General features: G+C 30.4%; 1 protein-coding gene across 2 annotated transcripts; it reads left to right on the top strand.

Annotated features, from left to right (window-relative positions):
• The first annotated feature begins 4400 nt into the window (after positions 1-4400).
• Positions 4401-13531, top strand: LOC110805194 (WAT1-related protein At5g64700). 2 transcript variants are annotated; one of them, XR_002537920.2, is made up of 8 exons: positions 4401-4689; positions 6471-6533; positions 8094-8210; positions 10015-10270; positions 11062-11220; positions 11432-11583; positions 12491-12709; positions 13093-13531. XR_002537920.2 is itself a non-coding variant. In XM_022010798.2 (7 exons), the coding sequence occupies exons 1-7, from the start codon at positions 4517-4519 to the stop codon at positions 12657-12659; spliced, it is 1089 nt and encodes a 362-aa protein (XP_021866490.2). In that variant the 5' UTR covers positions 4401-4516; the 3' UTR covers positions 12660-12928. The 2 variants fall into 2 exon arrangements, 1 of the variants encoding a protein (XP_021866490.2); XM_022010798.2 differs by lacking the exon at positions 13093-13531 and having other exon boundaries at positions 12491-12928.
• The last annotated feature ends 550 nt before the right edge of the window (positions 13532-14081 follow it).

The raw sequence follows: 14081 nt of genomic DNA, 5'->3' as shown, positions 1-14081 counted from the left end.
TCATTAAGATGGGTGGAGGAGTAATGAAAAAGACGCAATGAAAAACAGGTATAGTCGGTTCCAAGTTTTTTGGAGCAATAAAAGTTAAAGGGGTATAAAGGTTAGATTAATAGATAATAATCAAAAGGTTGGATTAATTTTGGAAAATCGCTTAAAGGTGGGATTATTAAAAGTAATTATTCCTAATTTAAACTCAAAAATTTCCATTAATGATTTAACTTGGAAATTTAACCCACAATTAAATAACACAACCACATTGAACACTCTGTTACTCGATCAATTTTGATAAGCAGCATATAACATTATACAACATAAAACACCTAATTAAAATCGATTTTCAACATAAAATCCTCAAAACAAAACCAAGATAAATTAAAATTAATTAAAGTACTACAATGAAAACTAGACATTAACCCCAAATTAAAACAGAATAACAATATGTTGAATTGTTGAATAAATGTAAAATTTCCTGACAAGAAAGTTCAAACACACAAATTTCTGCAACAATAGTGAAAAGGGGGAAAAAAACCTTCAAGAATTTCTTGGATTGAATTAGGCGATTTTTCTGACAAACCAAAGAAACTAGTTGTAAATGAATTGAAGCGATTTCTCCAGATTAAAACACTAAATTTAGAAGCTTGAGATGGTTTGTAGAATTGTGAAGACAATCAATTCGGGAATTCCATCCTTATATATTGCGAGGAACCAATTGAAGAAGGAATTCAGGGATTCGTTTTTACCAACGGCTTGTAGCAAAATTGAGGGATTCAAAGATTTAGCAGAAAATGAGGGATTCGGTGATTTAGCAGCGATTCTCTGGGAAGTTTTCCGGTGAAAGCGGTTGATTTTGGAGCGAGGAGTGTGGGTTCAGTTCATTGATGAAGGTAGTCGTGGGGAAGAATTGAGCGGGATATTAACCTAATAAACAATTAAAGTTAGGCGAAATATTATTCCTGGTTTATGGGACACGTGACTTTTATTTGCAAATAACGGCGGTTTGGGTAGTTGAAATACATTTCGACTATTTAATGGGTCGAAATTAATTATCAATTAATGTTCGCGGAAGAAAATATCCATCGACCCTTCCTTAAATGGTCGAAGCTATTCAGTCTAAATTTGTACGTTATTTTTGTAATGTGCGTAATTTCCACTAGCTAGCCATGAACAATATATAACAAACTATAGAGACAAGAATTCCAAGTGTGATTCCTCTACTTAGTCCACACAAGCACGGATCAAGATCTCCTTGCTTCGTTTGCTAGAACGGATGGAGAAGATGAAATCTATCTCTCACTTTCACAAGGAAGGGACGGGTATTGGAGTATTGTATATGGTTTTATGATTTATTTAACTTGTCATTATTCATATGGTCATCAAGTCTATTTATAATAACTTGATAACCAATCCTAGTAGAATTAGAGAACCCAGTAATCCTAGTAAACCTTAACTACTCCAAAATCCTATACAACACCAAGCCCATCATGGGCCTTGGGTCATATAGATCATATCCAATACTCTATTGTGTGTGCCCTTATAGGACCTGGTTATATTAGCAGTAGCCCAATATTAATCAGCCCACATATCATAATTGGTTTCTAGCAAAACATTATGACCACCTAAATAACCGAATTATTAATCTCCGTTATTAATCCTAATCTATATTTAGTGATTGCCATCTTAATTAAAGGACATATTCCTTCAAAATAAATCTATGTGAGTCAACTTTTGAATAGTTGCTTAGCTATTGCCAAAAAAACGAAGACTTGATCAAACGAAGACTTACTCTCTTCCATGTTGAAACAAACGAATTGAAGACTTAATCTCGTCCATGTGAGTCAATTTTTGAATAGTTGCTTAACTATCGCCACAAAGAAATCTATACCTAGTATTTAAAAAGGAAAATCACAATTTATTAGATGACATGTATTAATACATTTGATTAGATGACACGTGTCATCCATTCTTTCCTCCATCAATTTGGTTTTTATTTTATTTTTTCTTTGTTGTTTGATATATTATACAACTCCAATCGATTCTTTCACTCCATCTTCCTCATTCAATATTTTCCACTTCATCTTTCCGATTAACACTCAATATTAATACACTATTTAATTTATGTATTAATTCAACTTTTAAAAATTTACCTCTATTTAATCATATATTCTATCTAAAATCACAAGCTCAATAAAATTTAAACTTAAAAAGATAAACTAAATACAGAGTAACCACTACACAATCACTCGTTCTTTGAACGGGCTCAAAAGCTAGTTAAAAAAAAGGAATAGTTTGTTGGCCATCTATTTTTAACACAAAACGACAATATGTATATTAATTAATTAGGGAAGGTGAACCAAAAATCATTCTCACTAAGTGAGGAAGAGAGCCCGTAACCTTGAAAATTCCAGCCCTAATTCTATCTTCAAACCCCAATCATATCCACAAACTTGACAAAAAAAACTTGGCCATCTAAAATGCTCATTCTTTATTACATATTCTTTTATAATTTAATATTTTAACGGTAATAACACGTTATCAATTATCATACCTCACAAATGTTTCTTGAAATGTGAAATATTCTTCATATGATTTAGATCAAGTTGCTAATGATGCATGACATGCTTGTATAAATGTTTTTCGAATTCTCATATAGTAGTATGTAAAAAGGATGTTATTCGGTGATATTGGTCCGGCTTAATTCCTCATTAAAATATTTAGAGATGCCAAAATAGTTTACGGGAAAATATTATTGGTACAGTGTATGAGATTGTGTTGATACTTGATTTGATAATTCTTATTATTAAATGAATAAATAAGAAAGGAGTAATACCTTTATCATATTCTTTTTATTAGTGCCTCATAGACCTTTGCAAGTTGGCATAAGGGCATAATTTCTTTTCTTCTAATTCTTAATTTGTAGTGTAAAACACAAAGATAATAAAAAATACGAAAATGATAAAGGTCGCAACATGCGACTTTTAAGCCGTGTCACAATGATGACATGACATGTTTATATGTCATTATTTAAATTGGAAACTAAAATATTTAACTTATATAATCTATTATATATGTTTCAAAAAAGGTAGGAAAATATTAATATTCTAATTTGTTTCCTTTTTTATATCGACTACCTTATTTTCATAGTAAAAAATATTGAATTGATAGTAAAAATATTATGACGACAAATTGCCTACGTGGCGCCTATATGTACCAATTAAACTGCGACACGTAAGATTGTGACAACTAAATGTTGTTGCAACTTGCGACCTTTATCATCAAAGAAATTAAAAGATATGGGAAAAAAAATTCAAATCAATTCAGAAATTGCTTTCTTTTGTGTGAGAAATTTTATATTATACTATATATAAGCCAATTTTTGAGGATTTGATGTATACTATATGTTCTTATTCTTTAATATTTTTGTTTTAATAAGAAAAAGAAATCAGTTGTTAGCTTATTTAATAGGACAAACCTAACTCATCTCTTCGAATGGTTAGGGAGAGGGAGGCCGGGTCAAACGAAGAGAATCATAATGATAAATTAGAGCACGGGCTCTCTTTTGCCGCCATAAAATCCAACTCGTTGCTTGATTAGCTTCCGGTACGTAACATTGAGTGATTGAAACAAAATCGAAGTTTAATAAATCCTTTCATGCATCTTCAACGGACCCACTTATTTGATCTCATACTGAACCTTCCAATCACGGTTCATGAAATTAATCATCACTAAGTTGTTCCCCTTAATAATTAATGAGATTTTTGTGCCTCCTCGCACCCGCATATCTTATTCCTTTTTGTACTGTCAAATCTTCAGTAAATAGGATGGAACCCTTCGGGTGAAGATTTTTAGCTCCCGACCTCCCGCATTGATCTGCATCATACATGTTCGTCGCGAAAACCAAATCTCATGCTTGTTCTGAAGCTTCCTCTTTTATCCCCATTGAAAATAAATTTGGGATAAACCAGAAGGAGGGCGATTTCAATCCAACTGCTTCTCACTATGACTCCCACCCTTATTGTGGGGTGAAGCAAGAATTGTTCTTCTCTTTTACTTCTACGTCGGACCATGTTTTTATATTGTTTATGTATGATTAATGTGCTAATACCATAAATTCCCCTTACTTTTTAATTGATTCTTTTAAAACTTAATATATTCAATGATAAAATACTATAAATCGTATATAAATCACGTATCACGTACATACAAATACATATATAGTAATAAGTAATGCAACAAATCGGGATTCCTATCTTGTTGATAGCACAATAATAAAAACTTTATTTTGGTCCACATGCCAAAGACTTTTCTTCTTTCTATTTCTTTTGTCCCCTTTAAACTTTAAAGTGACTTCACTAGTCACTCATGTCATATCATTACTCTCATCACACATTATATATAAGCGTACCACCAACATTCATACATGTGTTCTCCAAACACTAAAAAAATCCAAAGCTCATTGTTCATACTTATATTGAAATTATAATTAGTTGATCGATTATATTGAGGGAATTAATTAAGCATGGCAATTAGTAAACCATTTCTTGTTGTGTTTCTCATACAAACCCTATACACTGGTATGTTCTTGCTCTCTAAGGCAGCGTTCAACGTCGGCATGAACAATTTCATCTTCACCTTCTATAGACAGGCAATCGCCACCATCTTTTTAGCCCCCGTAGCCATCTTTCTCGAGAGGTAAACCTTTACATACATATATTGCTCACTTGCTTGATCACCTAGTCGATCTAGTGACAACTCGTGAGGTCAATACTTAAGGTTACATGCATCATTCTTACTATTAGCATAGGGTTCTCGATCAAGAGTCAAGATTTTACCTTATTTTTCTAATTTTTGTATGGATTTTACTCTGGCATAGTGACCCTTTGGCAAAGTGATAAAGGTTGCAACTTGCGACAAAATACAAGTGTCGTCGCAAGTATGATGTGTCATGCTGACGTGTCGCATATTAAATTAGAAAGTAGACATTTTTAACATATACGAAGTATACAAATATTATTAGAATAAATGAAAAGGGAAGAAAATCTTTAATAAAGATTTTTAGTAGAGATTTTTAACATATATACAAGTATCCTAATTTGCAAGTTGCGAGTTGCAAGAAAATTATTAGTAGAGATTTTTAACATATATACAAGTATCTAATTTGCAAGTTGCAATATGTAACTTTTTTCCTGAAAAAAATGTACACTTTTATTTTGTATAAGAAATTTAAAAAATTCCTTTACATAATTTTATATATGGAAATTAAAAACAAAGAATATAGCTAGGGACGTGCATACTATATTTCTATATTCTTCCTTCATACGTAGTATGATTTTCTGTTTTATACCCCAAAAAAATTTGTTCTTGCAACCTTAAATATGTAAGTTGAAACAGTTTCAAATATGCGGGTACACATACAAGCAACCATTTGACGAGGGTTGTGACGGATCTTCAACAATTTAAGTATAGGGCCAATAGAGGAATTAAGCATTATAATATAAAAATTATACAATTTTACTCAAATTTTAGAGGGGGCGAAACTAAAAAATTATACTACAACTTTTTCCGCCCGGTGGAGCCAGGGCCATCCACACCATAACAAAGATCCGTCATTGGATGCGGGTGATTCAGATATCTATTATTACATTATAATAAAATAGACACTAGGAATGACACATGTCATTTCCTGGTGCAAAATTTTCCCTCTAAAAAACCTCTTTCCTAAAATACATATCTATTTTATTTATTATTATATTTTCTCTCTTTTTAGTATAAATTGCCATGTATGGGAAAAACGAATATAAGATTATAGAATATTACAGTATTAGACGATTTTAGTAATATTTAGTCAGATCAACATATCAATTATAGAAAATATATTTACTCAATATTTTGGTCAAACTGACATATTAAGCATATCGAATATTTTGGCCAAATTATCATATTCAACCTCTAAAATATATAATACGTATTGGGGATAAAATTTCATATTAGATGATTCAATGAGTATGTTCAAGATTTATTGATTACACATTAGCTTTAATGGATAATATTTCGGTTAAATATTTTCTAAAAAGATGGTCAAATAATACTTTTTGAATATACTTACGTGCACAGGACCTAATTTAGTTTGAAATATGCCGGTGCTTCAAATATGTTTTTTTTTGGTGCGAATAAGCCACCGGGGATGAGAATCGGTCACAGGATCACCTGAAACTGGGATAGAAGCTCTAACCAACTGAGCTATACATTACCTCTAGTGCTTCAAATATGTGGGTATACATACAATTAGTTAACGGGTGATCAACTGATCATATTTACTCGAAACAGTTTAGAAACATAATACTTCGTATATTTATTTAATTATATAGTTTTGGCACATTTTAATTGTTGCAACTTACAACCTTTGTTATCATCCTTTTACTTTTTACCATTATGTGTTGGTCACAGTATGTTTTTTACTTTTTCTAACACAGGAAAAATATACCCCCGCTCTCATTCAAGACATTTTGGCAAATATTCGCGATGTCTTTTTTCGGGTACGTAACAACTAACAACCTCTTTATTATATTTTATGTTACGGGTCAGCACGTAACAAATCTATACCTATATTCAAAAAGGAACACCATAGATTATTAGAAGCTATGTGACATCTCATTATTAGAATCCATGTGACATCTCTCCTTTCATCCATCATTTTGTTTTGTTTTTTTTTTTTTCAATTTTTCTTTATTGTTTATATGATTTACAACTTCTAATGCCTCTTCCACTCCATTTCCCTTATTCAACATTAAGTTATTAATAGTCTAATATACTCATTAGTCTCTTCCACTCCACCCCTTTAACATCCAATATTTATTCAACATATAACTTTTAATTTTTCCAACCTTCAAATTACACCTCTATTTAATTCATATATTACAAAAAATCAGAAGTACTTACTAATTAAGGCCATGTTCTTTAGAGCTGAACTGAACTGAACTGAACTGAATGCTCCAGAACTGAACTGAACTGAACTGAACTGAATGCTCCTAAATTGAACTGAACTGAACTGAACTGAACTGAACTAAACTTAACTTAACTGAACTTAACTGAACTGAACTGAACTTAACATAATATATTACCGAAATAAATAATAAATAATAAATAATAAATAATAAATAATAAATAATAAATAATAAATAATAAATAATAAATAATAAATAATAAATAATAAATAATAAATAATAAATAATAAATAATAAATAATAAATAATAAATTATAAATAATAAATAATGAATAATAAATAATAAATAATAAATAATAAATAATAAATAATAAATAATAAATAATAAAAAATAAATAATAAATAATAAATAATAAATAATAATAATAAATAATAAATAATAATAATAAATGTTTACTAATAACTAAAGAATAATTATTAATTAATAACTAAATAACTATATAATAAATAATAATAATAATCAGTAATTGATTACTCAATAATTACAATAAATGATAAATATAAATAATAATAATAATAATAATAATAATTAATATTTAATAACTAATAACTAAATAATTAATAACTAATAATCCGTAACTAATTGATAAATAATAATAAATTATATTAATTATTAATAAATAATAAATAATAAATAATTAGTTATAAATAATAATAATTATTATTAATATAATAATATAAATATAAATATAAATAATAAGTAATATAATAATATAAATAATAATATAAGTAATATTAATAATAATAATAATTTATTATTATTATTATTATTATTAATAATAATAAAAAATAATAATTATTATTATTATTAAATTGAATTGAATTAAACTGAACTGAACTTAATGCTCCTGAACTGAACTGAACTGAACTGAACTGAATGCTCCTGAATTGAACTGAACTGAATTGAACTGAATGCTCCTGAACTGAACTGAACTGAACTGAATTGTCAAATAAGTTCTGAAACTGAAATTAAGCCAAAAAGAACAGGGCCTAAAACTTCAAAAGACATCTGAAAAACCAATACAACCGCCCGTTCTATGAACGGGCTCAAAAGCTAGTTAGTATTAACAACATTTCGATATAATGTTGCAGGATAACCTTGAGTTTGGATTTGTATGGCATCGGCTTGACATATACCTCAGCAACCCTTGGTGCTGCTACGACCAATTGTCTTCCTGTAATTACTTTCTTCCTTGCTGTTCTTGTGAGGTATGAAGTACATACTCATGGAGTATTATGTTTTGATTGCCAATCATATTGTACACCTACTAAAATAGGGTGGAGGGAGGGCAGTGAAAGTTTAAGTGTTTTTATTGATCCAAACTTTATTTAAATAAACTTATCTGAATTTAAGTGAATTTATTTGTATTTTACATGACCGACTTATCTGAATTTATCATAAATTATTTTAGTAAAATTTTCTGTATATTGATTGGGAACAACAAAATAATTTGAGTTAATTATAGGTAATTTTTTTTTGTTTTTTAGGAAAAAAAATCCTTTTCTTGTTGTGAATTTTGTCGCTAGCTTTTAGATAATGGAAATGTAGGTAGATCTTAGTTGAGCACTGGCAATTATATTGAATGGACTGATTGTCTATACGATTGTATATTTTCATGGCCAATGTTAAAGTGAGTTACTATTTTCTTCAATGTAATCCCACTATTATAAATTTCCATTGGAAATAATGTCTCTTTGAGTCACTAGTTATCAACATATATAGGGTTGGATCTATCAAGTGGTAAGGAGCAATGGATGATGTTGCTCGTGTTCGAGCCTCACAATATCACTAATAATGTATAAATTAATCATTTAACCCTTTAAAGTGTTTATCTATCAACTTTTTATGTTTATAATATAAAAGTTACAAAAAATAGGTTAAAGTTACAAAAAAAAAATGCATAAAAGTTATTTTGGTGTACAATAAATTTATTGTAACCTTGTGCGTGCAAGACCTTTTGAAAAATATATACTCCCTCCGTATTTATTTAAGAGATAAACTTGACCGGACACGGGTATTAAGAAAAATAATTGAATAAAATAAAATAATAAAGCAAGTGGGGTTGGGTAGATAAATAACAAGTGGGGGACCATGTCATTTTGGGGGTGGGAGGTGGAGTGGGTTTATGAAATTATTTGTTTAATAGGATAGTGGATCATAGGGTACATTAGATGTATTATTTAATTAGATTGTGGAGTTGATAAGTTACTAAAAATGGCAAGTGTATCTCTTAAATAAATACGGCCGGAAAAGACATGTGTATCCCTTAAATAAATACAGAGAAAATACCTATCAATAATTAGATGTGCGATCTAAGTTGGATACAGATATAGTCGTAGGCCTCGTAGCTAGACTCCGATAAACCGGGTGTAAAATAAAGGAAAACAAAGTCACTAGCTATCACTCATTAGTCATTATAGTTTGTTTGTTTGTTTGGCCTTTTCGCGAGTACTCCCCTAAAAATAAATTGAAAAATGTGAAAAAATCAATTTGTGGAATTATAAAGTAAAAGACGAAAAGTTTCACAATTAGATTAGTTTAGACCCAAAAAAAAAAAGAGTCTCGCTCACTTTTGAGCCTCACATTGAAGCTTGTTAAGAGAGATGATCTAACGTCACATTTAGCAACCTCTCTTTTTAATTTAGAGAACAAAAGGAATCTGTTTAGCTTTTGCAAAAGATAGGTAATAGCTATTTAGCTATTACTTAATCAGGATGCAAATTATTGCCTCCAATCATGGGAACAAACAACGTACCTAATTAATCATTTGAAATTAACTACTCCGTATTCAATTAACTTTTATTTGTCCGGATTTCTTCCTTAAGGTTTAATTTGTCCTATCTTAATTCCTGAAAGATCTTATACAAAAATAATTTTGATGGTACCTTGAAAGGTACAACCAGTTGTACAGTAAAGGTATTCCTTATTTGGTTACGTCGTTAATCTATTATGGTGAATTATATAATGATGGTATTAAACTATTAATCAATGTGTTAATATATGTTGGAACAGATTAGAGGTATGGAAAATAAAGACTGCCCCTGGGATAGCAAAACTAATAGGCATAGTGATATGCTTGGGAGGTGCCATGACTCTTGCACTTTACAAGGGTCCTTCCATCAAACTGTTTAGCCATCTTCACTTGCTGGTTCGTCACCCAGCAGCCCAACAACCTCAGACTCAAACCCATTCCGGACCCACTTGGATTAAGGGTGTCTTTATCTTGCTCACTGGTAACACTTTTTGGGCTCTCTGGCTTGTTATGCAGGTAAATATTCACCTACATTTCTTCTCATACGGATTACTTCGTACTAGTTACTGGAATACTGCATCAGTTCTTTTGACTTTTAGTTTTATATCGTTTTATAATATTATTTATATTTTGCTTTATTCTTTATTGATATGAAAATTTATTTACCCTTCTTACCCCACAACATTCGCTTTCTCTTAATTTATTCATTTTTTTTCTTACACTCACCCACATTTTTACGCGTTTCTCTTATTTTATCCATATTTTATTATATTCAACCAACTTTATTACTTTTTTTTCTTAATATTTGCGCAAATAATAACTGTAAATATCTTTATGGAACGGAGGTAATACTATCATGTTTAAGATGGATTGGGATCGTGCCGGTCCACTAGCTGAGTAGCTGTCTAGCTATATATGCAATGTTGCCACTTCCTATACTTGCTACTGTGCAGCCTTTACACGCCCAATTAAGACAAACTTTAATTAATTTTTCGTGTTTTATTATGATAGACCGTCTAGTGCCGTGGTTTTTAATAAATAAATAAATAAAATTATGGCACAACTCGGCCCAAAACCAGTAATATACAGTAATATGTTGTATCGTGTCTGCTCTATACATGCCAGTTCTGGTGCCACCAAATCCATTGCCAACTTTAAATTTTAATGATACATGCATGTGACCCGTTTTAAGCTTTAAGCAGCCATTACATGATATTTTTTTAGGGGAACCAGTCATGATATAATTGTTGTAACGTCACTAATTACTCGAGTATTTGATGTGCATGATTATATACTTGGTGAAATAGGCAAAGATAATGAAGGGATACCCATCAAAGCTTTTGTTCACAGCACTAAGTTGCTTGTTGAGTTCAATTCAGTCATTTGTCCTAGCTATTATCGTGGAACGACGTCCTTCTCAGTGGATCCTTGGTTGGAATATCCGTCTTCTAGCCGTTGCTTACTGTGTATGTTACTCCGTACTACTCTCCTTTCTATTTCATTTTTGCTAGATAAAAATCGTACGGACTACTTATCGTTACTAGGAAAAGTGTTTTAACATTCTTATCGCAAAGATAAATCAACCATGTGTGTATACGTACTGATTTAGCCTATTGAGTGGGGGAGTTGTAATAACTAATCGATACTGATGGAGGTTTATATTTTACTGCGCAACAGGGAATAGTAGTGACAGGATTGGCTTACTATTTACAAGCATATGTGATTGAGAAGAAGGGACCTCTCTTCCTAGCATTGTGGACTCCTTTGGGGCTTATGCTTACCATGTTTTGTTCTATACTTCTCTTAGGAGAGATCATCACTTTGGGCAGGTTACTTTCTTTTCCTTTCCTTTCCTTTCTTTTCTATTTTCAATGGTTTCAAACTTTCCATTACATTGATCTAGCTACCCAAAATAAACAATTACGGAGTATTTGTATTTTTACCTTTGTGAAAATATATAATGAATTTAAAAAAAAAACTCCAATAGAGGCACAGGCACTGTATATTTGGATATGTCAACTACCAAAATTGACCCATCACCTAAAAGCTAGTATGTGTTTTTCTCTTTTTAGTTGGAGTGTCATCAACATGGTAAATTAGATGCATGTGTCAATTAAAAAGTCAAAACAACAGTTTAATAAATTGTGTTAAGTATTAAATGGTCCAACACATTTCAAGTGCACCATGCATCCATTCACCCTCTCACATTAGTTGACATAAGTTAATGTCAGGTGAACCAACAGTGTCTTAGTCTCCGATTATATACTAATTAGCCTAAGCGGCCCTGTTATGTTCACCTTATTTCCACTTATTTCAGAAAAAATTAGTTCAAATAAGTTCATATAAGATAAGTTCAGGAAAAATAAGCGTTGGCCAATTACAATTTATAGCTAAAATAAGTTTGATAAGTTCAGTTTAGTTCAGATAAGATAAGTACAAGAAAAATAAGCGGAAATCAGGTGAATAGAACGCACTCTTAGGTTGTTGCATTTCTCCCCTAAAAAAAGCTACTTATAGAGTATTTCAATTATCTTTTTAATTTAACGATTCATGACATATTTTTATTTTTTTATAATCGTTATTCAACTAATACAAATTCTCGTAAAAGATTGTTGCCAAACCACATGTAATGTTATCCACCTCCTATCCAACAACTAATGAGCATGATTTGTCGGTTAAACAAGTCACAGAAGGTCTAACAACCAAGCTAATATTTTGTGGGTTGTTTATTTTCAGTGTTTTAGGTGGAATTTTGCTAGTTGGAGGACTTTACAGTTTTTTGTGGGCAAAGAGCAAAGAGCAAATGATAATTCCATCAAGCTGTTCACCCATTGTTGAAGCAGATAAAGGATTCGTTGAGTTTAAAATAAAGGAAGGAACCAAGAACTCACCCTCCATTGTTTAAGTATCCAATTATGTGAAGATATTTCAAAACAAAGCTTACAAAGTTACAAGGTACTCCTTATATATTTCCAAGTTCCCCTTCAATTTGGGTCACAACTCTCACCAATGAACCAATCTTCCCATCAAATTACCATCAGTAAGGGTGTACGTAATGATACAAGTATTAACTTACACATCATTACCAACTGTAAATATCTTTATGATAAAAGTATTAACGTCCATGATATGTGGTTACATATTTATCTAATACTTACGAACTATTTCATAGTATCGTTTATAGCATTCATACTTACATACCTACATACCTACATACAAACGACGTTTGTTGTTCTCATTTCTCAATATATGATACGAGTATACGAGTTTTTACATTGTGTTACATTAAAGTGAGTGACATGAATCCAATTATATGGAACTTTTCTGTTTCTTGACAGGAATCATATGGAATTTGATCGGTCATCAAAATTGAAGAAAAAAAGGAAAAGTCAAGTATCAACTATCAAGAGTAAAGTGTAACTGAAGACTAAACTTTCTAAGGTCCAAAATGGATGGAAGTAAAATTACATAAATATACTGGGTCGATAGAAAGCCCAACAAAGCTAAAGGCCCTCCATAGTCCATATAGTGACATCATAGTTTAACCAACCCAAGTCCAACATACGAGTACCATTTTTGAGATTTGAGGGTACTCGTATGTTTTAATTAAATACGAGGGGAATATTACCTTCGTTTCTTAAATTTTTTACGCTTTCTATTTTAATAGGTTTTTTAAAGTTCTTTACACTTTATTTCATTCCAGTTTTGTCTTGTAAATTAAACATTTTCTAGATTTTATCTCGTGCACGCACATATATTTTAAAATTATTATTTAAACATATTTTTAATAAAATATTTATCCTTCTAAAAAAATATATAATTAATGAATTTTGAGCATACTCATTTAATCGTCTAATATGAAAATTTCGTCCTACTACGTATTACGTACTTCATATTTTATAAGCTTATTATGCTAATTTAATTAAAATATTGAGTATATATATTTTACATCATTTTATATACGGACTTGACTAAAATAATTCCAAAATAATTTTAAGCAAATTATTATGTGGTATCTATTATTGTCATATTCTATAATCCAATATTTTTTTCCATACATAAACCGTTTATAAAATATAATAGAAAAAAAAAATTAAAAAGTGAAGTAGATTATATTTAGGAAATAGGATTTTGGCGGGAAAAAATTACACCAGGAAATAGTATAAAAGTAATAGAAGTGATAGATATACGGAGTACACATTTCGCCCAACACAACATACAACAACTTGCCATATTTTATTACTAGTCTTATATGCACGTGATGCGTGCGAATATAAGAAACAGAGTTGTGTTATTACATTCAAACCTGACATAACATGTAAAAAAT

This window comes from Spinacia oleracea, chromosome 3 (assembly GCF_020520425.1).
Source record: "Spinacia oleracea cultivar Varoflay chromosome 3, BTI_SOV_V1, whole genome shotgun sequence".
NCBI lineage: Eukaryota > Viridiplantae > Streptophyta > Magnoliopsida > Caryophyllales > Amaranthaceae > Spinacia > Spinacia oleracea.
The sequence above is the reverse complement of the archived record's forward strand: the minus strand, read 5'-3'. Positions and strand labels throughout refer to the sequence as shown.